The sequence below is a fragment of the Aethalodelphis obliquidens genome, unplaced genomic scaffold (genome assembly GCF_003676395.1).
Source record: "Aethalodelphis obliquidens isolate GAN/ISIS:26980383/991018 unplaced genomic scaffold, ASM367639v1 scaffold16, whole genome shotgun sequence".
NCBI classification, from domain to species: Eukaryota; Metazoa; Chordata; class Mammalia; order Artiodactyla; family Delphinidae; genus Aethalodelphis; species Aethalodelphis obliquidens.
In genome coordinates, this window is record NW_020837960.1 from 32975965 (window position 1) to 33002058 (window position 26094).

Below are 26094 nucleotides of genomic sequence, written 5' to 3' on the forward strand. Positions count from 1 at the left end.
ATCCAGTGCACTCTGCGAGGTGCTAGTCTTCCCTGTATGGAAGCTTTCTTTCCAAGAGGATGAAACGGGAGAAAATATTTTCCTTCTAACATTTATAACACCTGGATTTACATAATATTTAGACATTCAATCTTGGGAGAAAATAGTATTAATTAATAACTCCTTTATGGTTTACAGCATGTCATACAAGCTCTCCCCAGTGACAAAACATTACAATCCAAAGTGAATTGAAGGAATTTTCATTGCAGCATCATTTCAATTAATACAAGTTTAATTTGTATTCATTTGAACTAGCTTGAATGTCCAGCACCATGAAAGTGATAATAAATTGTGCTAGAGTTGTACAGTGGAATTCCAGGCAGTGGTTAACGTGATGAACGCAACAGATTAAGTTCCGGGATTTTGCTAGTTGCTGAGCTGTTGTCTCTGTTCCCAGCCCTCCCTCCCATACACAGTCAGCCTTGTGATGCTGGGTTGGGCCGTGCTCCCATCTGCTGCTGTCCTGCCAATGTCCCCAGAGCCCCAGCCGGCACCCTAGCAGCCCTTGGTACCAGTCTCCCACTGTTCCGGTTGCTGTGAACGTTCTGGCACTCCCAGAACCAGATCGCTGTGTTCTCCCGGACAACCAGCACCATTGGCAGGCTTCCCTCACTAAGCAGCCCGGGGCCGTTCCTTCAAGCTTCTGGATCCTAACACACTGCCCCTCTTCTCTTTGTGCCCCAGCCTCAGGGGTGGGGGGCTCTTCCTGCAGGTGCTTCCTCTGTGGGACCTCAGTCCCCTTTGCTCTTTGCTTCTCTAACACCTGTTTAACCACGTCCTTGTAGTAAATTTTCTCTGTCGAAATACTTAATGTGAATCCTAACTGATAAAATGACCATACATCAGGAACTATAGGTACACAAGATAGGTAGACGAGCATACGTATATTCATACTAGTATATATACACACAGTAGATGTACAGGTTCATGTATACATACAAGTACATATACACATATTTTTACATATACTACATATATACCTGTATATACATACATTGTATATAAAATTTCATCTAACCCTCCCACTGTGAGATTGATGCTATTATCCCTGATAGAAGAAACTGAATCTCAGGGAACTTAGATAAATCCCACGATATTATATAGCTAACAAGTGAGGAAGCTGGGGCTTGAATCCAAATGTCACTGACACCACGACCCATCTTTTCTCCACTATGCCCAAGTCACTTTATCCACATCATGGTTCCATCCCTAGGCTGGTCCACAAATGTTTCTTCACCTCATGATATAAATAAGCTTTAACGATATTCTAATAATACTAAGAACATCACCACCGTATACAAGACTGCTTCTGTGATCAGAGTTATGGGGAGTTTGAGAAAACTGTGGGGAAAGCATGGACACCCCTAATTCCAGGTTATGTCAATTAATATGATTCAGTGCCTCTTCTGTGCCCGACTGTGTGCTGGGCTCACCATGGAAGCAAAACAGACCTAGTCCCTCTTTCAGAAAGCTCACAGTCTGGGGAAACTATCTTTAATTAAATAATCATACATAGGAGAAGTACCTGAGTGTATCATACAGGGGTTTAACATAGAGAGGCTGAATGACTACAGGGCAGTTCCAAATACTGACACTCCCTCACACACACACACACACCTACACACGCACAGACACACACTCAAGAGCTTGGCCTGTGCCCCTCTCCTGTCTGGAATGGCGTGTCTACTCTGCCTTTGTTTGCCAGAAACTTGTCAGTTCTCAATCCAGAACAATCATAGACAGATAACAGCAATGCAGACAGTAGAGCTGCGTAATGTTTCCTAAAAACCTGCTCTTTTCTGGTAGGGAGTCAATGTTCCCTGAGGCAGCAGCCAAACCCAGGCTTTCCCTGTAGCCTAAATGCAGTCAGTAACACGTGCCTGGACCGATCAGTGAACCAGTGGCCCGGAAGCTTTCTGGGGACAGATTCCAGATGAGCAAACACAGATCTAACCAAACCAGAAACTCTTGCAGTCATCAGGGTCAGGAATCTATTTGTCATCCCACCGTGACAGCTGAGTCTCTGGACACACTTTTTGGCTGCATTTCATTAGTCAACAAACAGATCATTAGTCAACTACACAGCAAAGAAAAAGAAAAAGGCCTGGTGCGGCCAAGGGCCACCAATGGATGTTCAAATTAGTGGGAGAAACTTTGCAGAGAAGCAGGATATTTGCATAGCCTCAAAGTACCTCGCCCAAAATTGAACAGATGGCCACAAAGTCCTTGACATTCCTCCCTGCAGGAGGTAGAATTTAATTCCTTTCCCTTTGAATGTGGCTGGACTTGACGACTGTTTTCTAATGCAGAGTGCAGGGAAAGGGAAATTGTGACTTTACAGTGGACACAGTACCTTAAGCACGTGATGAAGGCTAACGTCAACAGTAGGCTTGTCAACATCACATCCACCTGCCATGATGAGAAAGGCACACATCTCTGTGCTTTTCTTCCCCAAATCCACAACCGCAGTCTAGTCATGGGAAAACATCAGACAAACCCAGATTGAAGGACATTCTGAAAAATACCTGACCAGTACTTTTTTTTTTTTTTTTTTTGCCGTACGCGGGCCTCTCACTGTTGTGGCCTCTCCTGTTGCGGAGCACAGGCTCCGGACGCGCAGGCTCAGCGGCCATGGCTCACGGGCCCAGCCGCTCCGCGGCATGCGGGATCTTCCCGGACCCGGGCACGAACCCGTGTCCCCTGCAACGGCAGGCGGACTCTCAACCACTGCGCCACCAGGGAAGCCCTCTGACCAGTACTTTTTGAAAGTGTTTTTCCATGCAAAGCAAGGAAGACAGACTGGAGGAGACTAAGAAGATGTGGCGACTAATGCAAAGTGGGATTCTGGGGCAGAAAAGGATATTCGTGGGAAAACTGGTAAAAATCAGCCTGTAGTTTAAAGTGTTGTATCCATGTTAATCTCTTAGTTTTGATAAATACATCATGGCTTTATAAGATGTTAGCATTAGGGAGGCTGAGTGAAGGCTATATAGGAACTCTACTATCTTAAAAACTCTTCTGCAAACTTAAAATTGTTTCAAAATAAAAAGATTAAAAAAGAAAAGGGTGGAAAAGGCACCATAAACTGGAACCCATCTCTGCTGATGGATGGAGCGTTTCTGATGTTTAAGGGGTGGGTAGTGGAAATGTTACTTTTACATTCAGTAAAGTCAAGGTCTGGGGAAAAGTTGGTCCTGTGAGATTCGGACCAATTCCTTAGCAGCCAGGCAAGGACAGGGATTAAGGGAAGGCTCCCCTGAGGCAGAGATAGGCCAGGTCTGACGGAGGGGTGGGAGATGCCAGGGGGAGGGGAAGGGCCAGTTCTTTACATTTTCTGCAGAGCAATCCCTTATCAGATATATGATTTGCAAATGTTTCTCCCATTCCATTGCTGCCTTTTCACTTTGCCTTTGCTCTTAAGTGATCATTTCTCTGGCTATAAAATTTAGGGATATTAATTACTTTCTCTCAGCACTGAAAATACCACTTTGTTGTCTTCTGGCATCTGTTGTCGCTGAGAGGGAAGTCAGCTGCCAGTGTAGTTAGTGTTCCTATGGTTACCAAAGGAAATTTGATTTCTATCTCTGGAATCTGAAAAATCCTAAAGATTTTTCTCTTTATTCTAAATGTTTATAGTTTCACTACTCTGTGTCTAGGTTTTAAGGACTTATGTCTTTCTTCAGTTCTGGAATATTCTCATACTTAATCTTTTCAAAACTCATTTCTTTGACATTCCTCTCATCCTCTTCTGGAACGCTTATCATAAATGTATGTTTAAGTCTGCCGGTATATCTTCCATGCTTTTCATATTTAAAAATTATTCTGTGTTGTGTTCTGGATGAATTAGAACCATCTTGCAACTTGCTAAATCCCTCTTCTCCAGTGTCCAGATTAGAATCTGTCTATTCAGAGTTTTTAATTTGACAATATTTTAATATTCTGAAGATTTCTAAATGGTTACTTTTAAAATCCACCTGTTCTTTTCCCAATTTTTATTATTTTGTTTCAAAAATTTTTGTTCTTTTCAGATGGAAATTATTTTTTCACTTACCCCTTTGGGCATGCCATATACTGTTTTTATTATATTTACTTTCTGGCCACACCACACACCCAGGCCACGGCAGTAAAAGTGCTGGATCCTAATCACTAGACCACTAGGGAACTCGTGCCATACTCTGTTTTTAAAAGCCTTTGTAAGACTGCTTCATAAAATTATTTTCAGTGAATTCAAGTTCTTTTTTTTTTTTTTTGGCCACACCACGCGGCATGTGGGATCTTAGTTCCCCGACCAGCCCTCCTGCATCGGAAGTGCAGAGCCTTAACCGCTGGACCACCAGGGAAGTCCCAAATTCAAGTTCTTATTGTTAATTATTATTTATTTTTTTTTTTGCGTTCTCTCTTAGTATTAGATTTGTGTGTGTGTTTTGGAATTGTAGTTTAATTCTAAATTTATGAGTTTCCGGGGTTTTTTCTTCTTCACTCTCCATATTTATAGCTACATGGCTTCTGTAAACTGTGTCTAATGGTTTCACAGCTACCTCTAGTTGCCCTTATTCTTCCCCAGCCCTCAGCTCGGAACGGGAACTTAAAATGTCATTTTGGAGTTCCTGGGTGGCGGTGACAGTGGGGACTCTGCAGATGCAGTCCTCAGGGCAGCTGCACACTTCCGGGACGGAGAGCTGCCCTATGTCCTCCAGGCTCTGTTGAACGCCACGGTCCTGAAGGAAGAAGCTGTCCCACAAGGCGGTATGGGGGAGCCGCCTTGGCTGGGACATGATTTGTCCCCTTTACATGAACTAGAACACCTGGCTTAGGGTCTGGCAAACAGGCGTTGTCCATCTGCTTTCGTCACGAAGGAGAAGAACGCGGTACGGGGAGATGAACGTCCACGCCCTGGGCAGGGATGAGTGCCTGCCCTTCCTGTGCTCCCTCCGCGGCAAGGTCCATCCCAGAGGCCAAGGTCACGGACTGACTCAACAGGGTCATCTGTCTCCCGTGAATCTGCAAGCAGCGAAACTTGAAGGTTCTTTAATGATTACAGGCGTTAATGACTACAGCCGTTGTTTAGATTTGCCAGGTAAAAACAAATTCTGGAAATTTCAGTAGTTTTTGCCGGGCACGGAGAGGGTTGTTACCCGTTCACAACTCAACCTTAAATTTGGGTTTCAAATCAAACTGACACACTACACGGCTTCCATCCTAAATCACACGCACCTACGATTTCCATCTCCGAAAACGGAGGGCTTCCGCCCGAAACACGAGCAAATTATTTCAAAGGGCGGGGGTCCCAAACGAGACGCACATGGGGCCCCTGAGGCCACAGCTCGGGTGGGCGCGGTCGCCCCGCGGGGAGCCTCTCCCGGGAGCCTCAGTCAGCCAGAGCCGCGCCACGCCCTCGCCGGCCGCCAGGAGACGCTGCACACTGCGCCTGCACGCTCCCTCCGCTCACTTCCGCCGCCCGCTACCCCGCCCCTTCCGCCGCCCGCCGAGCAGGCCACGCCCATTCATGCCCCGCCCCCGGCGGCGGTGGAAGCGGACGCAATGCGACGGGGGCGGGGCCGGGCGCGGGCGCGACGCGGGTCGGGGAGGGGACGGGGCGGAGGCGGGGGCGGGGCGCCGAGCCGCGGGGAGTGCCCGAGTAGACGCTGCTGCTGCTGCCTCCGCCGCCGCCGCCGTCGCCGCCGCCGGGGGTCTGGCGCGCCCCGCCACCCCGGGCAGCTGGGTGCCGAGGCAGCCGGCGGAACATGGCGCCCTGCACGTTCTGGCGCTGCTGCCAGCGCACCGTGGGCTGGGTGCCGGTGCTCTTCATCACCTTCGTGGTCGTGTGGTCCTACTACGCGTACGTGGTGGAGCTGTGCGTGTGTGAGTACCGGGCGGGGCGGGGTGAGGCCCCTCGGCGCGGCCTCCGGCGCCGGGCAGGCGCACTCGGTGGGCAGGGCGCTCCCCCGCGCTCGCGTGTGTACGCCCGAGCCCGGCCGCGGGGCCCGGTTCAGCCCGTGTGTTTCGGGTCGGCGTCCAACCTCTTAGACACAATGTGCTTCTGAGGCGAGGGAGCGGCGGCCGCCGGGCCCGGCCTCTGTGTCCCGGCTGTTTGCGGAGTTGACGTTCCCTCCGCCTGGGTTCCGAGGGCGTTCTCCTCGGCCCTGGGCCCTGAACGCGGGCGGAGGGTCGCCGCGGAGCGCCCACGTCGGGGCCGTGGTCCAGCCGCCGCTCCCCGGACCCGCCGGCCTCCTCCGCGTCGCTCGGCGTGTCTGCCGCTCGTGTCGGTCCGTGCTGTCGGAAAACCTGGTGCCTTGGTCCCCCAGAATGATCTCGTCTGGGTCTACGCCGAGTCTGCAGTTTTCTGAAGGGCCCAGCAGTGTATACCTTAAGCGGAGAAAAGGCACAGGAGGTAGATGCTAATTGTCTGAATGGGAAGAAGTGGCACCACCCACTCTACTTGGAAGGGCAGAATCGGGACCCTTGGGTCAGGGCCCTGCGCTGGTACAGCTCGCGAATAAGTACTTGGTTAAAACCGAGTTCTGCACGTGAGAGAGACTGCTTTGGCTCAGAAGTTTTGAGAGCAGGTTTTTAAATGAAAATATCCACGTTTGAGAAAGTTATTTTGTACCTATAAAACATTTAATTTTCAGGGAAACTATCCCTGCAAGTAGATCTAGAATAAATTAGTTGTGGAATACGTTTCCAAATAATAATGGAGTTCATCTGTTGCATGGGATTGTTTAGTTTCATCCTTTTGGATACCAAAATGTTTGCCGAAAATGTTTGCATCAATTAAAATTGACCAGATTTAGGTATTTCTTAAAACTACTTCCAGAAAGTGATCATGATCATGGGACCCTCAACAGCTTGGTGATGATACTTTACCTTCTCTTTTTGACCGCACCCCTCTGGCTTGCGGGATCTTAGTTCCTCCACCAGGGATGGAAGCCGTGCCCTCTGAAGTGGAAGCCCGGAGTCCTAACCACTGGACTGCCAGGGAAGTCCCATACCTATTTACTCTGAAGTGGGAATAAGATTTATTCTACCAATCTTATTTCTATCAGAGATTATTTCCTCCCTCTTCTAATTCCATAGTGGTTTTAAAGTAAAGGTTCTGAAGCTTTACTTGAAAATGTGCGTTTATGTTGAAACTGCACATTTAACCTGTAGATGGTTATCATACATATCAAAAGCTGACATCAAACACGAAGGGAGGGACTTTCCTGGCGGTCCAGTGGTTAAGACTTAGCCTTCCAGTACAGGGGGTGCGAGTTCCATCCCTGGTCAGGGAGCTGGGATTGGGATCCCACATGCCTTGCAGCCAAAAAACCGAAACAGAAGCAATATTGTAACAAATTCAATAAACACTTTAAAAATGGTCCACATCAGGGCTTCCCTGGTGGCGCAGTGGTTAGGAATCTGGCTGCCAATGCAGGAGACACAGGTTCGAGCCCTGGTCCAGGAAGATCCCACATGCTGCAGAGCAGCTAAGCCTGTGCCCACAACTGCTGAGCCTGTGCTCTAGAGCCCGCGAGCCACAACTACTGAGCCCACGTGCCACAACTACTGAAGCCTGTGCGCCTAGAGCCCGTGCTCCACAACAGGAGAAGCCACCACAATGAGAATCCCGTACATCGCAACGAAGAGTAACCCCGCTCGCCACAACTAGAGAAAGCCTGTGCGCAGCAACGAAGACCCAACGCAGCCAAAAATAAATAAATTTATTTTAAAAAAAAATGGTCCACATCAAAAAAAAAATTCTTAAAAAAAAAAGAAAACATGAAGGGAAAGGAACGTGCATGTGCTAGTATGGGGGAACATTCCATCGTTCTTCCCTTTACCCCTTTCATGCCTCTGAGCATAGGTGTCTCTACAGATGAAGGGAATGAGACTGGTCCTTTGGTCGGTCACACAGCTGTTGAGTGGCTACAGGGGTATGACCCACATCTTTCCACTCTGCATATAACTTTTCGTGAGCCAAGAGGGTCACTGGAACTGTAATTGTTCTGTCCACGATGGGGAATTGGGGCAGAGCTAAGTGGTTGCCCTCTTAGGAGATCAGTTAGGCTTTAGGCCCGTCATTTAGAGATCACACCCCCAGGATTTCATTAAGTTAAAACGTTCTGCAACAGTTAAGGCCCAAATGCTTGGCAGAATTTTGAAATACTCAGTGGTGACAGGTCTTACATAGGGACTGCGTTTACTGTTTCTAAGTTATCAGACTTTAACTAGGGAGCGTTTGGGAGCTGTGCAGTGTCACTGGCCTACATGGTGGAGCGTAAAAGCTCATTCACTCTCACATTAAAACTGTCCTTTTTTTTTTTTTTTTTTTTTTACTGCGGTACGCGGGCCTCTCCCGTTGCGGAGCACAGGCTCCGGACGCGCAGGCTCAGCGGCCATGGCTCACGGGCCCAGCCACTCCGCGGCATGTGGGATCTTCCCGGACCGGGGCACGAACCCGTGTCCCCTGCATCGGCAGGCGGACTTTCAACCACTGCGCCACCAGGGAAGCCCTAAAACTGTCCTTTATGCTACTTATGTATAATTTATTTTTGTATAAGCACAGACCATCCTACTGAGATACATCAATGTATAACTTTATAGGAGCTTTAAACTGAGTGAAGTGTGAGTTTTATTTAAAGTGCTGTTTCAATAATTTTTACAGAATTTTCTCCGTTTCTGGTGTTCTTTATCAAATTAGATGGGAGAGAATGATAATTGTATCTTTAGATATGTTAATTTATTTAATTCTCATAATAAAAAAAGTTAAGTGATTTGTGCAGGGTCATACGACTAGTAAATGGCATAACCAGAATTGGAACTCAGGTGGTTTGGCTCCAGGGTCCATGCTTTTATATTTAACTCCTTTGCAAGAGTAGTGGACTTGATTATCCAGATCTGGACACTCAGGGCAGATTTCAGTCTTATCTATAATTATTTATATAAGGTAATTTTTTCCTGAAAGGTAGTAGCTGAAGGTTCCTAAATATCTCAGATGGTAAAAATGCATGGCCCACCGTAGGACATTTGAAAAAATAAATTGTTTATGAGAGGCCCTTGTTCCAGCCTAGCCTCTATAACTTCTTAATTCTGTAATTCCATACACATACACACATATATACACATACACATAGAAATATATATAATCAGCAACTCCTATTACTGGTAGGAGTAATATTGAGGATAAAGTTGAGTAAGAAGTAATGCATCTGAGATGGCCATCTCACGGGGTGAAAAGCGGAGAAGTAACGATGGAGTAATTAGTAATATTGGTCCTTGATTTTATTTTTTTATTTTTTATTTTTTATTTTATTTTTATTTTTTAAAATTTTATTTATTTATTTTTGGCTGTGTTGCGTCTTCATCGCTGCTCACGGGCTTTCTCTAATTGTGGCGACAAGGGGCTACTCTTCGTTGCAGTGCGCAGGCTTCTCATTGTGGTGGCTTTTCTTGTTGCGGAGAACGGGCTCCAGGCACACGGGCTTCAGTAGTTGCAGCACGCAGGCTCAGTAGTTGTGGCTCGTGGGCTCAGTAGTTGTGGCTTGCGGGCTCTAGAGCACAGGCTCAGTAGTTGTGGCACATGGGCTTAGTTGCTCCGCAGCATGTGGGATCTTCCCGGACCAGGGCTCGAACCCGTGTCCCCTGCATTGGCAGGCGGATTTTCAACCACTGTGCCACCAGGGAAGCCCCCTTGATTTTAAATTAAACTGAAATCCTTCATTTTTTTCCTCAAGGCTAATATTCAGACATATGAGTTTAGTTATGGGTGGATTGACCAACTTTTCCAGCTTGGTCAAGCTGGTTATTGTTGGGGAAAGTGCTAGTACAGTTTCCTAGGATTTTATCAGGTCGTTGGGAGCTGTTAGTAGTAGATGTGTACCTCTTATTTGGCATTTAGATGATCTGAGACCTTAAAGAGATCTTAGAGATGATCTAATTCAATCCCTTTATTTTACTTCTGAGAAAACTATTACTTGGAAGATCTGTATGGTTTGTCCAAGGATGGGTATGCCTTTTATCTTTTTTCAGAGGATATGTAGGATAGAACGGTAACCTCTGAATCTATGTATCTAATAATTCCTATGTTTCCTGCATAGTTTCTTCAGATTTAGAAAGAGACAAGATAAATAGCTTAAACATCAACATTGAGCACACTGTCTTGACACAGTTGACTCCAATGTATTTTATTGATTTCAAAAGAACCAGCTTTTGATTTCACTTATTTTTCTCTATTGTTTTTCTGTTTTCTATTTCACTGATTTCTTGTCTTATATTATTTCCCTTTCCCTTTTACTTTGGGATTAACTTGCTCTTTCTCTAGTTTCTCAATATGCAAATTGAACTAATTGATTTGAGCCCTTTTTTAAGTGTTTACTCCTATATATCTACCCCAAATACTGCTTTATTCACATCCCATGAATGTTGATGTATTGTATTTTCATTTAAATTCAGTTAAAATTATTTTCTAATTTCATTTTTCATTTCACCTTTGACCCACAGGTTATTTTATAAGTATGCTATGTAGTTTGCAGTTACTTGGGGATTTTTCAGATCTCTTTTTGTTACTGATTTCAAATGTAATTCTGTGTGGTCAGAATTACTTGTCCTTTAAGAATTATGACTTGTCCTTTAAAATATATTCAGGCTTGTTTTATGGCCCAGAATGTGGTCTGTCTTTGAAGCGTCCCATGTGCATTTGAGAAAAATGTATTCTGTATTCAGCAGTGTATTTTGTTGTTTGTTGTTGGGTATTCTGTTATGTCATAATGCTCCATAAATGTCAGTTAAGGCAGGTTGGTTGATAGTGTTTGAATCTTCTGTGTTCTTGCTGACTTTCTATTTGTTTTATCAATTAATTACTCAGAGAGGTATAACAATAATTGGATTTGTCTCTTTCTCCTAGTAGTTCTCTCAGCTTTTGCTTCATGTATTTTGCAGCTCCGTGATTAGGTACATAAAATGTTTAGGATTGTTGTGTCCTCTTCATGAATTGACCCTTTATCATTATGAAGTGACTTTCTTATCCCTGGTGATATTGTTTGCTTTGAAATCTACTTTAGCAGATATTAACATGTCCACTAATCTTTCTTTTGATTAGTATTAGCATGGTATGTCCTTTTACTTTCCCCTGTTTAATTTTTATATTTAAAATGCATTTCTTGTAAGCAGCATATAGTTGGGTCTTGCTTTTTTAATCCAGTCTGAAAATATCTGCCCTTTCTTTTCTTGTTTTAAATTGAGCTTTAATTGACATATAACATTCATTTCAGGTGTCCAGCATAATGAGTCAATATATGCATGTATTGCAAAATGATCACAAGATTAGTTAGCATCCATCACCACACATAGTTACAAAGTTCTTTCCTTGTGGTGCAAACTTTTAAAATTTACTCTCTCAGCAACTCTCAAATACAGCGATATCACCGTGCTGTACCACCTCTGCCTTTTAATTGGCCTGTTTTGACCATTTGCATTTAACGTGATTGTTGATATGGGTAACTTTAAGTCTTATCATTTGCTTTTTAAAAAATCTGTCCTGTCTGTTCTTTTTTCCCTTTTCCTCCTCGTCCTGCCTTCTTTTGAATTAATCAATTTTCAAAAGATTTTAAATGATTTTGTATGATTCTGTTTTCTCTCTTTTGTTGGCTTATTAGCTGTAACTCTTACTTTAGTCATTGCTTGAAGGTTTATAGCATACATGTTTAATTTATCATACTCCACCTTCCATTGATATACCGGTTCACGCACAGTACCCTGTAAAAGCGTTCTTCCATTTCTTCCCTCGTAGCCTTTGTGCTGTTAGCATTTTATATGCTATGAAACTAACACTATATTGGTGTTACTTTGTTTAGACAGTTTATTATCTTAAAAATATTTAAATAAGTAAACAAATCTTATATGTTTACCTATGTAGTTATCATTTCTGGTATACTTCATTCTTTTTTATAAATCTATATTTCCAACTGGTGTCATTTTCTTCTGCCTGAGGGCTTTCTTTAACATTTATTGTAATGCAGGTCAGTTGGTGATAAGTTATTTCTGCTTGTGTATGTCTGTAAAAGTTTTTATTTTGCCTTTTTTTCAAAAAGCAACTTTATCAAGGTATAATTTACATACCATAAAATTTATTTATTTGTAGTGATTTTTAGAAAACTTAACCAAGTTACGCAGTCATTACGACCATCCATTTTTAGAACATTTTTTATCACCCCAGTCAGATCCCTTGTGACCATTTGTGGTTAATTCCTGTTCCCATCCCCAGTCGCAGGCAGCACTAATCAACGCTCTGTCTCTGCATGCCTTTTCTGGACATCTCATATAAATGAAGTCAAACAGTAAGTGGTCTTTTGTGCCTCGTGTCTTTCACATGTTTTGGAGGTTCATCTGTATTGTAGCATATATCAGTATTTCTCCCTTTATTCTCTACTTCACATTCTAATTTGTATTTTTCTGTTTCTAAAATGCAGTTTTATTTAAGAATATATTTCTAGTAAGCCTCCACAGGTCACTTGTGCATTGAATTAGAATATAAATAAAAACCATACACTTTATTACGTTTAAGTATTTTAAAAATCCTGCTTTTAAGATTTATAGTATGGTTGGGTCCTGTTCATCTTTGTATCCACTAGAGAATCTAGTTACTAGTAGACTTTCAATAAATACGTGTTGAATCAAATGGAATCATACTCCTATAAACTCACTTGAATCATTTTTGAATATGTTGAACAAACATCCACAATAACAATTAAATTACAATTACCAACATATATTTCAACATTCTTTGGGGTTAAAGGCTACATGATATTGTTTATTGGTTCTGCAGTCTCTGTTTTGGATTTTGAAACAATGATTCTTTGAAATTATGATGATACTGTTTTGAAAAAATCTGGCTCCCTAAATCTCATCCTCAACAGAGGACATAATTATAGGAATGACATGAATTAGAGTGTTTTTTAAAATGTTTTAATTTTGTTATTTCATATCTGTTTTTAGAGCTGGAGTGTAATACTTTTCTATATAACTTGCCTTTTGAAAGCTATTGTTAAAAAAAAAAAAGAAAGCTATAGTGTTCTGCAAACTTCATTATTTGCATTCTTCATTATCCTGGCCTTTTTCTTTTCTTTTTTTGAAGAACAATTTTTTTTTTCCTTATGACTGCTAGTGATTTAATCTGGTAGCATTTTCTGTTGATACTAGAAAGCAGATTGGTCTGAGAGAACTCTGTAGATAATACCCCAAAAAACCCAAGCCCAAACGAACAAAAAGAGCTTTTATATTTTCTTCCATATAAACTGAACCTTCTTTGGGCCTTTAGTGCTTTCTTATAAGTCAAGGAAGATGGAAGAGGTGCTGGACAACTTAGAAACCAGGTTAGACTATTTGGAAGAACAACATTATGCCCTAGTCACATGGATAAAACTTTTTTTCTCTGCTGGTCACTTCCACTTTGTGGCAAAGAAGACGTCACATGCTAAACTCCAGCCTCTAATGTCTGTTTACTTGACATCTCTGCTCATATATCTTAGAGGCATCTCAGACTTATTGTCCAAAACAAAGCTCCTTTGAGTTTTTTTCTCTCTGCTGAACTGCGCCTCCTATCTTAGCTCAGTAAATGGCAGTTTCATCCTTTCAGTTCCCTGGTTGAAAAGTCATTTTACATCCCGTTAATCAGCAAACCCTGTCATTAAGTGTACCAAAATCCAGTTGCTTCTCACCACCACCATTGCAGCTATATTTCTTCAAGCCACCATGATCTCTGTCGTGTGTAGTAGGTTGAAAAACGTGGCCACAATAATTTCTACTTCCTCCCAAGAGGTGGAGTCTGTTTACGCACCCAGTGAACCTGGGCTGGCTTTGTACTTTTTTGACTAATAGAACGTGGTGGGGGTGATGTGTGAGATCTGGAGCCTAGGCTCAAAACAGCATGAATCTTTCATGTTAACTCTTCTGGAACGTTCTGGTCACCGTTCAGGCTGGACCACATGGAGAGAGAGGCCAAGGCAAGATGAGTTAAGCACCAAAGTGCCTGAGGTGTGGATGAGCTCCTGCCCCAGTCTAGCTGCCTGTTGACTGCAGCTATAGTAGAAAAACAGCCCAGCAGATCACAGCCTGAACTGCTGATCCACGCGATCGTAGGAAATAATAAATGGTGGTTGTTTAAAGTCACTAAGGTTGGGGGATTTCCCTGGTGGTCCAGTGGTTAAGATTCCACACTTGTACTGCAGGGGGTGCAGGTTCAACCCCTGGTTGGGGAGCTACGATCCTGCATGATGTGCTGTGCGGCCAGAGAAGAAATGATAATAAAGTCACTAAGTTTGAGCTGGTTTGTTATGCCACATTATCACTTTTTTTTTATTTTTTTATTTTTTTTTGCGGTACGCGGGCCTCTCACTGCTGTGGCCTCCTGCTGCGGAGCACAGGCTCCGGACGCGCATGCTCAGCGGCCATGGCTCACGGGCCCAGTCGCTCCGCGGCATGTGGGATCTTCCCGGACCGGGGCACGAACCCGTGTCCCCTGCATCGGCAGGCGGACTCTCAACCACTGCGCCACCAGGGAAGCCCGTATCACTTATTTTATTGTAGCACCCTTATGTCTTGTCTCTTCCTCCTCATTTCGCCCCGATCTTCCCACCTGTACCCTATCTTCCACAAAGCAGCCAGAATGATCCCTTTAAAACTAACACCAGATTTGTCAGTCTAGTGAAAACCTTGGCTGGCCTCCTCTCTTGTTCAGTGGAGCTCTTAACGTCCTTACTGTGGCCTCTTCCCCTCATTACGTCTCTGACGTCATTTCCTTTCCACTCTTTTAGTTGTTCTGCAGCTGCACACTGGCCTCCCTGCTGTACCTTTTTACTTGTCGAATGATCTTAATAACTCATTTAGCCTCTGAATTTGTCCCTATGGTATAAAACGGGGTAATGCCTGTCTTACAGAATCACGTAAGGTTCTTAGCAGGGTAAGCTTTCAAATGTTACTGGGGGTGGGGAGAGATGTAAATAGCCTCGAGCATACTTTTTCTTGCCTTCCCTTTTTCGGCAGGAAGTGTTTTTTTTAATTCTTAGCGTTGTGTTCCCCCCATGCCCACACACAGTCTTAAGTGAGTGAAGGAGCACATTCTCACACTTTTTAAAAAACTGGCTGCATTTGAAGATCCTGTTGTAAAAGTGGGTTCCTGTTTTGCTATGAGCTTGTGATAGTGTCAGTAGTGTGCATGTGGGAGAACTGTTGTCAAAGGGGGGAGCTCGCCACACCATCATCACGTGGGACTTTAAGAAGATTAGTACCTGCTGCTATTCCTGGGAGCAGATAAGCTACACAGATTTACATACTGCTGAGACATGCGGCACATCTTCTTGAGCAGATGGGCACCTACACTTAAGTAACTGAAATAGTCACAAATAATGGGGATTATGGTTTCATGAAGAAGCGATTTCTCTAAGACAGAGATCCGTAAGTCTTGATGATAAGGATTTCTTTTAATTGTTTTTAAAACGTCTCTCTTCTCTCTGTTCTTTCACTCTTCCCGGTGCTGCGTTATACTCACTAACGTGAACTGTGGCCCACCCAGCTGGACTCGTAGGAGGGACAGTGATTATTAACATACTAACTGAACAGGAGCTTATTAAACGTGAAGTCCTCAGGGAAGCCTTTTAAACCACTTGCACGGAAAGGATGTCATCAGCACCTGAAGGAAATAATACCAGCACACCAAAATGTTAACAGTGGTGTCAGCGTTAAGAAAGGCGGTGTGGCGTCGTGGCTGCGGCACACATCGCGTACACACGTGCCCTGGCCTCCTGACGGTCCGCTCTTCCCCTACCCTCCAAAAAGCCAGCGTGAATCTTTTAAAGTCGAAGTCAAGATCTTTAGTCCTCTGCATGCTCCAGTGGCTTCCTCCTTTGCTCTTAATGAAATCCAGAGCTCTTTCCGGAGCCTGTGAGGCCCTTAGTGCCTTGGCCCGCCCCTGCTTCTGACTCATCTCTTCCTTCACTCATTCTGCTTCAGCCAGCCAGCCCTCCTTACATCTCAGGCCTTGCGTGGTCCCACCTGAGAACCTTTGTACTTACTCTTCCTTCTGCCTGGCATGCTTTCCTCCCGGATTTCCACAAGCCTAGCTCTCTCACTTCATCTAGATTTCTGTTGAGCTATTCCCCCATCAAAGAGGTTTTCCTGACTACCCTATATAAAATAAGTGCTTCCTCTTTCACTTTCTCCTTACCCTGCTTTGTGGTTCCTCATAGCACTTATTAATTCTTGACATGTAGTTGTTTGCGTTTCTCTCCTGATAAGTGTGTTCACTGCTTTATTTCCAGAACCTAAAACAGGTCCTGTGTAATGTGTACTCAATAGATTCATTGAATGAGTGAATTGATTGTGTTTCTGCCACTTCCCGTCCTAGTACAAGAGGGAGAATTGGAATGTATTCACAGAGTAGATAACCCACAATTTCAAATACAGATACTCTCCTGACCTTAAAAACATCCCTATGCTTATTTCAACCTAAATAAAATGTGAATTTTGTTTAAGAAAAAAAAATCTCTATGTTATTTTAGTAATGTAACAAACATGGACTGTTTAGTGTTCCAGGTACTGTATTTGACACTGTGGATTCAAAAATGTATAAATGCACATTGTCAGATTCATTTGGACTTTATATAATGGTCTCTGTCGTTATTTTCACAGTGCTAATTTGCACATTACACATTTTAAGAAGCCCTGCTGTAACTAAGTATGTAAATTTGTTTAATCCAGTAGTTTTCTAAATTCTTTTTTGCCGTAGAATTCTTTTTCATGAAACATCTATTTAAATCCTTTTAGACTAAGACAGTTGTTGACCTTTGGGAACAAAGCTCCATTAGTGGTGTTGGGGGTGGTGAGCGATCAGAACTGAAGGGACTTGTGCCTCTGAAGGAAATGGTGTTAGCAGTGGATGTAAAGGGTAATAACTAATTCCTTCTACTTTTGTTACTTGATTCATCATATTAATACATTTAGGAAGAAAAATCATGATTTCTATAGATGCCAAAAAGATATTTGAAAAATCCAACATCCATACCCGATTAAAAACATAATAAAATACGAGTAAACGGTTACCTTTCAAACAAAATTGCACACACACAAAATACTTAATTTCCACTAAAACCAGCAGTAAATACATATCACTGTGTCCATTGCTATGTATTGAATAACATTGTATTGACAAAACCAGTTACCACATTCAATCAAGAGAGAATAATTAGAAGCATAAGATATTGGAAAGGAAGAGGGAAAGCTATTTCTACATGCAGATGACGTGATAGTATATGTTGAAAAGCCAAGAGAGTCAATAACAACAGAACACCTAAACAAAAGGAATTGAGTAAAATGGCAGGATATAGAATTAGCAGACAAAACCCAATACTTTCTATACGTACACAGTAAATAAAATAATGAATAATTGAAAATATGGTAGAAGTCAAGTCTCCATTTCCAATAACATCAAAAAGATAAAATACTTAAGAAACTCAAGAAAAATGCCAGGTCTATAGGAGGAAAGCATTTCTGAAAAACATAGAAGTAGACTTGAACAAATGGGAAAACATTACGTATTTCACGTTCATGAATAGAATAACTCGGCATTACGAAGACTTCAGTTCTCCCCAATTTAATGCATAAATCCAGTCCCAGTAAATGGTTTTTTGTTTTGTTTTTTCTGGCACTAGACAAGTTGATCCTAAAGGTCACATGGAAAAATAAACAAGAAAGAGCAACCAAGAAATCTCTGAAAGAATGAGAAAGGGTGCAAAACATCACTTGATTTTAAACCACAAATCGCTATAATTAAAACTGTGAGAGCAGGGGGTGTAAAAAAGAACCCTGTCTACTTTTTGTTCAGTTTTGCTATGAACCTAAAACTGCTCTAAAAAATAAAATCTGTTATAAAAATTGTGTACCAGTTGTATGGTATGATGTGTGGACAGACATATTGGCCAACGGAATAGAATAGAATGTCCAGAAATAGACAGTAAATATAGAAATTTAGAATAAAGAGGAGAGGAGAAGGTGGGACAACTGGATAGATATTTGATAAGAGATAAAATTGGGTCCATATCTCACACTGTATTCCAAGATAAACTACAAATGGATAAAATACTTTTTTCTTATATTTTACACTTTTTATTTTCAAATAATTTTAGACTTGTGAAAAATAGTACAAAGAATTTTCATATATCCTTCACCCAGATTCCCTAAAGGTTATCATTTGCTACATGCTTTATCATTTATTCATTCTGTCTTTGAAATATTTGAGAGTAAGTTGCAGACCTTATGTCCCTTTACCTGTAAATACGTCAGTGTTTGTTCTAAAAACAAGAGTGTCTTAGTCTGTTCAGGTTCTTTAACAGAATACCATAGACTTATGTTGGTGGTTTATAAACAGTAGAAATTTATTTCTCACTTAGGGAGGCTGGAAGTCTAAGATCAAGGTGCCAGCAGGGTCTGGTGAGGGCGCACTTCTTGTCATAGATGGCCATCTTTTCACTGTATTGTCACATGATGGAAGGAGTGAGGGATCTCTTTCTTATTAGGGCACTAATCCCATTGATGAGAGCCTCACTCTCATGATGTAATCACTTCCCAAAGGCCCCACCTTCAAATACTATCACACTGGGCCTTAGGATTTAACATGAATTTTGGGGGAACACAAACATTCAGTCTATAGCAGAGAACATTCTCTTATATAATCAGAGTACAGATATCAAGGTCAGGAAATTAGCATGATAAAATGCTACTCTCTAATCTGTAAGCCTTACTGGGACTTCTCCAGTTGTCCCACTAAACCGTTGTTCTGCTCCACAGGCCGGGCCGGGCTCACACATTGCAATTAGCTGTCAGGTCTCTCTAGTGTCCTTTGATCTGGAAGAGCTCCTCAGTCTTGTTTTGTGTTTCATGACTGTGACATTTTTGAAGAGTACAGGCTTCTTGTGTAGAATGTCCCTCAAATTAGGCATGTCTGATGTTTCCTCATGTATACATTTTATAGCATGAATACCACAGAAGTAACTGTGTCATTGATTGTACTGTCTTGGGAACTGTTTACCTTGGTCACCACACAAGCTGGTATCAGCCAAGTTTCTCCATTCTGTAAAGGTACAGTTTTCCTTGTAATTAATACGTATTCTGGCAGACCAGACAACCCACACATATCCCTCTTTGAGGAAGGACTTGCTCAGTTGTGGCACGTGCAGTCAGCAGACAGCTTCCAGCAGTCAGCTCAGTTTGTTCAGTGTGACTCAGCTCACGCAAGGTCACACCCTTCCTGGGCGGTGGCATCCAGTGCTGAGTGAGAAGGGGTGGACTTCTTCAGAGCTCCCTGCCTGTGGCCGAAGCTTGGATAGGCCTGAACTATAGTGAGACGTCTACCTCTGCCCAATTCTGCTTCCCCCACTTCCTTTCACACGTGTTGATCCCTAGTGAGTATCTTGCACCCCAAACTCCGTCTCAGCACCTGATTCCAGAGAACCCAACCTGAGACAAGTATCTTTGTGGGAAAATCTGTTCGTGATTACTTGCGCTTACTCTTTTTTAGCATCTGTTGAGGACTCTTGCTTGAAACAATCACTGTGCTGGTTGCCAAATGGTGATTTTTTAAATTCTGTGATTTCTCCTACATTTAATAATTAGAATTAAACTGAAAGGAAGAGCTTTCCCTCCTCCCCATTTATTTATTTATTCATTCATTTACATCATCCTGCTCTCATGGGTTCTTATTTTATGGATTATAACATATCATTTATTTTTTATAAACTTATTATTTATTTATTTATTTTTGGCTGCATTGGGTCTTTGTTGCTGCACGCGGGCTTTCTCTAGTTACAGCAAGCGGGGTCTACTCTTCGTTGCAGTGTGCGGGCTTCTCGTTGAGGTGGCTTCTCTTGTTGAGGAGCACGGGCTCTAGGTGTGCGGGCTTCAGTAGTTGTGACACGCGGGCTCAGTAGCTGTGGCTTGCGGGCTCTAGAGCGCAAGCTCAGTAGTTGTGGCGCACAGGCTTAGTTGCTCCGCGGAGTATGGGATCTTCCCAGACCAGAGCTTGAACCCGTGTCCCCTGCATTGGCAGGCTGATTCTTAACCACTGCACCACCAGGGAAATCCCTGTATCGTTTATTTTGTTGCTCAAATTGTCCCAGATTTAGCCAGTAGGAACCCTTTCAGTTTGGTTTCTGTGTCCTTTTGACATGTCACCATCATTTTTCTCTCCTTATCTTCAGGTGCCAGGAGATTTTTTTTAGGCTTATCTGATACTTTTCCTGCCCCTGGAATCTGCCATTTCAAAATGGACCAAATCTGAATATAAAAAATAAGAACCTTCCAATACTAGGAGAAAACGTGGCTGGACGATCTTACAACCAGGGAGTGAGGAAAGCCTGATTTAAAAAAAAAAAAAAAAATGGATGTGACATAGACAGTTCATAGGGAAAAAAAACAAAAATGGCTTATAAACATATGAGAAGATTCTTACCCTAATTTATTTAATGCAAAGTAAAATTACCCTGTAGTATCAAAAGTCTGAAAATATTTTATTGTAGAGAAATAAGCAGCCTCATGCATTGCTTGTAGGAGTATCAAAATGGTACAACCCCTATAATTGAGTTTGGGGAAAGCAGACAGATTTACTTTCAGTCCAGTAATCCCACTGTTCGAACTCTGCCCTGAAGATAAACTTCCACAAGTAAACAACACATGCATAGGGTTATTCATTGCTGCACTGTTTGTAACAGCAGAAGATTGGAGACAACCCAGATGGCTATCAATAGAGGCCTGGTTGTATAACTGGAACACCCACACAGTGGAATACCATGCAGTGCTTTAAAAAGGAAACAATAGTTGTCTCTGTGTACTAATGTGTAGTGATTTCTAGGGTGTAAGTGAAAAAAGCAAGGTGTAGACCAAAATATATAAAGGAAGAAATTAGAAATACATACTTGCTTATTTTGCTAAAAGAAATAGTGGAAGGATAAAACAAACACTAATAAAAATGATTATCTGGGGTGAGGGGGTGAGGAATGAAAGCCAGACCTTTCTGAGTACCTTTTTTACATAGTTTTAATGTTGAAACATTTATATTTGTTACATATCCAAAATAAAAATAAAACAAAGAGGGGTAAAAGCAAACTGTAAAATTTGAAATCATGAAACGAACTTAATTTTATGAAGTTGGTACTATAACTACACAGAGGAAAGAATTATTTCAAGTGAGTTTTGAAAGTAACACAGGACTCCTTAGTTGGATGTAGTTTAAAGCCAAAACAGAATAAAACAAAAAAACTGCAAAGAAATCTTAAACTAATATGTAGTTTTTAAACTGTTTTATGTATATTTTAGTTTAAACTGAATAAATAAGTAAATTACTTAGGAACTAAGATTTTCATTGTGAAAGTAAAGAGATACAAATATAATGCCGAGAAATTAAGGAAAAAACTCTATTTGTTCTATTTGAATCATTCAATTTGAATTGGAAATATCAGTGTGAATATAAATATAAATGTATAATGCTCCTTCTGTAACCCAAAGGGCCTAAAAGCAATGAAACTCCAGTAGCTGTGAGTACCCTGAGAATTCAGAGCTTGGTTTCTAAATATCATTAAAAGGAACCAGTGACCTTTGAAGAAGTGGCTAATGTCAGGTCCAGGGGAGGAAAATATAAAATGAGCCTGGGACATCTTGTGCTGTGCAAGGAAGTGCTCAGAGACTAATGGGATGATCGAGATGCTACAGGAGTCAGCTGGAAGAGGCATTAGCCAAGTGAGACAATTTGAACATAAAAATGAGTGTACTTGATGACACATCGAGTAAATAAAATCTGTAAGTTTCTGTATTGATATTCAAGAAGAGGAAAACTAAATTTATTTGCTAACAATGGAGGTGAATTTTTTAAATTAATTAATCTATTTATTTATTTATTTAGGCTGCGTTGGGTCTTTGTTGCTGCGCGTGGGCTTTCTCTAGTTGCGGCAAGCTGGGGCTACTCTTCATTGCAGAACGTGGGCTTCTCATTGCGGTGGCTTCTCTTGTTGCGGAGCATGGGCTGTAGGCGCAGGCTTCAGTAGTTGTGGCGCACGGGCTTAGTTGCTCCGTGGCATGTGGGATCTTTCCAGACCAGGGCCCGAACCCGTGTCCCCAGCATTGGCAGGTGGCCCCTTAACCACTGCACCACCAGGGATGTGCTGGAGATAAATATTATACCAAAATCTTATTCTGAAAACGGGTAATTAAAGGGAAATAATTATATTTTTGTACTGCCTTTTTAGAATGACTCTAGTTCATCTCCAGTGAGGGAAAGCTCTTTACAGAAGAATGCCAGCTTAAAACTATGGAAATAAATAATAGAGGGCTTGGGCTTCCCTGGTGGCACAGTGGTTGAGAGTCCGCCTGCCGATGCAGGGGACACGGGTTCATGCCCCGGTCCGGGAAGATCCCACATGCCGCAGAGCGGCTGGGCCCGTGAGCCAAGGCCGCTGAGCCTGCGCGTCCGGAGCCTGTGCTCCGCAACGGGAGAGGTCACAACAGTGAGAGGCCCGCGTACCGCAAAAATAAAATAAAATAAAAAAATAATAGAGGGCTTTTAATGGTGATTTTCTAATTCTACGAAATAATAGATTCAGGCAAGGCATATCAGTGGATGCTAAAACCGTTAGGGGAAGAAGATATTCACATACCCTTAACGTTTTACTCCACAAAAGATTTCGTAAAAAAAAAAAAAAAAGAAAAGATTTCGTGATTGTCCAAGTCAAAAATGGACCTTTACAAAGGAGACATTTGGTGGTCACTACCTTACCAAATGGCCAAACGTAGCATCACTGATAGTGACAAACTTAAATAATGTGTCTCCTGAGTATCTCCTTAAATACTGTACAGTACCCAGATGAGTATTCTTGTCCATCCTCTTCCCCCTGTTCCCTCAAATTATACTCAAGCCATTAGACTTTGAATGGAATGGTAGTAGGAGGAGAAGGTTGGGGTAGATGAAGAAGTAAAGGACACCAAAAAGAAACAAGTTCAGAATGTAGCACATTTCACAAGACATCTGGCCTCCTCTCTTCAAAAAGTCACTGTCAGGCTTCCCTGGTGGCGCAGTGGTTGAGAATCTGCCAGCCGATGCAGGGGACACAGGTTTGAGCCCTGGTCTGGGAAGATCCCAGATGCTGCAGAGCAACTAGGCCCGTGAGCCACAACTACTGAGCCTGTGCGTCTGGAGCCTGTGCTCCGCAACGAGAGGCCGCAACAGTGAGAGGCCCGCGCACCGCAATGAAGAGTGGCCCCCGCTTGCCACAACTAGAGAAAGCACTTGCACAGAAATGAAGACCCAACACAGCCAAAAATAAAAATAAATAAATTAAAAGAAGGCTCAACATTTAAAAAAAAGTCCGTGTCTTTTGGGATTCTGGGAAGATGATGGTAACGGTTTATTATTTTTGAGTCTCCCCCAAATCACTGCATATAAACAGAACAACTTGAATTGTATCTACGACAAAACCAGCTTGCTAGAGAATGAGGATGTGCTTTAGACAACCCAAATGACTACAGAGACAGCAACTTAAACTATGATATGAACATTAAATATGTACATATGTTCTTATAGACCTAAGTGAGGAGGGTTATAAGGAAGAGAAAAATATAGTTTGTAATGGTTATTTGCTCTAACAAAGTATATATGGTACAGCTATTAGAGAATATAGAGCATATATGCAACAAGTTATTTAAACCTTTCAGTAATCATATTACTGGCAGTATTAATGGTCTCATTGATTGAAATAATATCAGGCATCTTATCTGGCCACAATACTATGAGACTAGAAATCAACTACAAGAAAAAAACTGCAAAAACACAAACAAGTGGAGGCTAGAAAATATGCTACTAAACAACCAATGGATCACTGAAAAAATCAAAAAAAATATGGAGACAAATGAAAACAACACAGCGATCCAAAATCTATGGGATGCAGCAACAGCAGTTGTAAGTGGGAAGTTTATAGTGATAAAAGCCTACCTCAGGAAATAAGAAAAATCTCAAATAAGCAACTTAACCTTACGAGAAAGGATGAGAAAAACAAGAACAAAACCCAAAGTTAGTAGAAGGCAAGAAGTAAAAAATCAGAGCAGAAATAAATGAATTAGTGACTTAAGAAAATAGAACAGATGAATGAAACAAAGAGCTGGTTCTTTGAAAATATTTTTAAAAATTGATAAACCTTTAGCCAGACTCATAAGAAAAAAAGAGAGGGCCTGAATCAATAAAATCAGAAATTAAAAAGAAGTTAAAACTGACACCACAGAAATACAAGAGATCATGGCAGATTATTACGAACAGCAATATGCCAATAAAGTGGATAACCTAGAAGAAGTAGACAGATTACTAGAAGTGTACAATCTCCCAAGGCTGAACCAAGAAGAAATGGAAAATATGAACAGGCCAATTACCAGTAACGAAATTGAATCAGTAATAAAAGAAATCCCCAACAAACAAACGTCCATGACCAGATGGCCTCACAGGTGAATTCTACCAAATTTGAGAAGACTTAATACCTATCCTTCTCAAACTATTCTAAAAAACTGCAGAAGATGGAGTGCTTCTGAACTCATTCTGTGAGGCCGGTATCACCCTGATACCAAAACCAGACAAAGATATCACAAAAAAGGAAAATCACAGGCCAGTATCGCTGATGGACATAGATGCAAAAATCCTCAACAAAATGTTAGCAAGTCAAATTCAACAGTACATTAAAAGGATCATTTACCATGATCAAGTGGGATTTATTCCAGGGGTGCAAGGATAGATCAGTATCCACAAATCAATCAGTGTGATACATGATATTAACAAATTGAAGAATAAAAACCATATGATCATCTCAACAGATGCAGAAAAAACTTTTGACAAAATTCAACATCCATTTATGATAAAAACTCTCCAGAAAGTGGGTATAGAGGGAACTACCTCAACATAATAAAGGCCATAGATGATAATCCCACAGCTAATATACACAACAATGAAAAGCTGAAATCATTCCTCTAAGGTCAGGAACAAGACAAGAATGCCACTCTCACCATTTTTATTAAACATAGTATAGGAAGTTCTAGCCACAGCAGTCAGAGGAGAAAAAGAAATAAAAGGCACCCAAATAGGAAAGTAAGAGTAAAACTGTCACTGTTTTCAGACTACATGGTACTATACATAGAAAATCCTAAAGACCCCAGCAAAAAAACTACTAAAGCTCATCAATTTTGGTAAAGTTGCAGGATACAAAACAAATATCAGAAATCTGTTGCATTTCTGTATAGTAACAACAAACTAACAGAAAGAGAAATGAAGGAAACTTGCATTTACCATTGCATCAAAAAAAAAAAAAAAACACACCTAGGAATAAACCTACCTAAGAAGATAAAAGATCTGTACTTAGAAAACTATGAGATACTGATGAAAGCAATTGAAGATGGCAAACAGATGGAAAGATGTATTATTTTCATGGATTGAAAGAAATAATATTGTTAAAATGACCATACTACCCAGGCAATCTACGGATTCAGTGCAATCCCTATCAAAATACCAAGGGCATTTTTCATAGGACTAGAACAAATAAGTTTAAAATTTGTGTGGAGACACAAAAGACCCCAAATAGCCAAAACAATCTTGAGAAAGAACAGAGCTGGAGGAATTACGCTCCTTGACTTCAGACTATACTACAAAGCTACAGTAATCAAAACTATGGTACTGGCACAAAAACAGACACATAGATCAACAGAACAGGATAGAGAGCCCAGAAATAAACCCACTCACTGATTGTTAATTAACCTATGACAGAGGGGGAAAGAATATATAATGGGGAAAAGACAGTCTCTTCAAAAGTGGTGCTGAAAAAACTGGACAGCTACATGTGAAAGAACGAAATTAAAACATTTTCTCGCACCATGTACAAAGATAAACTCAAAATGGATGAAAGACCTAAATGTAAGACCTCAAACCATAAAACTCCTGGAAGGAAACAGGCAGAACACTCTTTGACGTAAATTGTGTCAGTATTTTTTTGGATCTATCTCCTA

At 41.7% G+C, this 26094-nt stretch overlaps 1 protein-coding gene across 3 annotated transcripts in view; it reads left to right on the top strand.

Annotated features, from left to right (window-relative positions):
- The first annotated feature begins 5697 nt into the window (after nucleotides 1–5697).
- Nucleotides 5698–26094, top strand: part of ZDHHC20 (zDHHC palmitoyltransferase 20) — a 73578-nt gene continuing 53181 nt past the window's right edge. For 2 of the 3 annotated variants that reach the window (XM_027116712.1, XM_027116713.1), the window contains exon 1: nucleotides 5699–5901. In XM_027116712.1, coding sequence (XP_026972513.1) covers nucleotides 5784–5901 — 118 coding nt within the window. In that variant the 5' untranslated portion in view covers nucleotides 5699–5783. Of the gene's footprint in view, nucleotides 5902–26094 lie in introns of all 3 variants that reach the window. The other variant, XM_027116714.1, reaches the window with a different exon arrangement.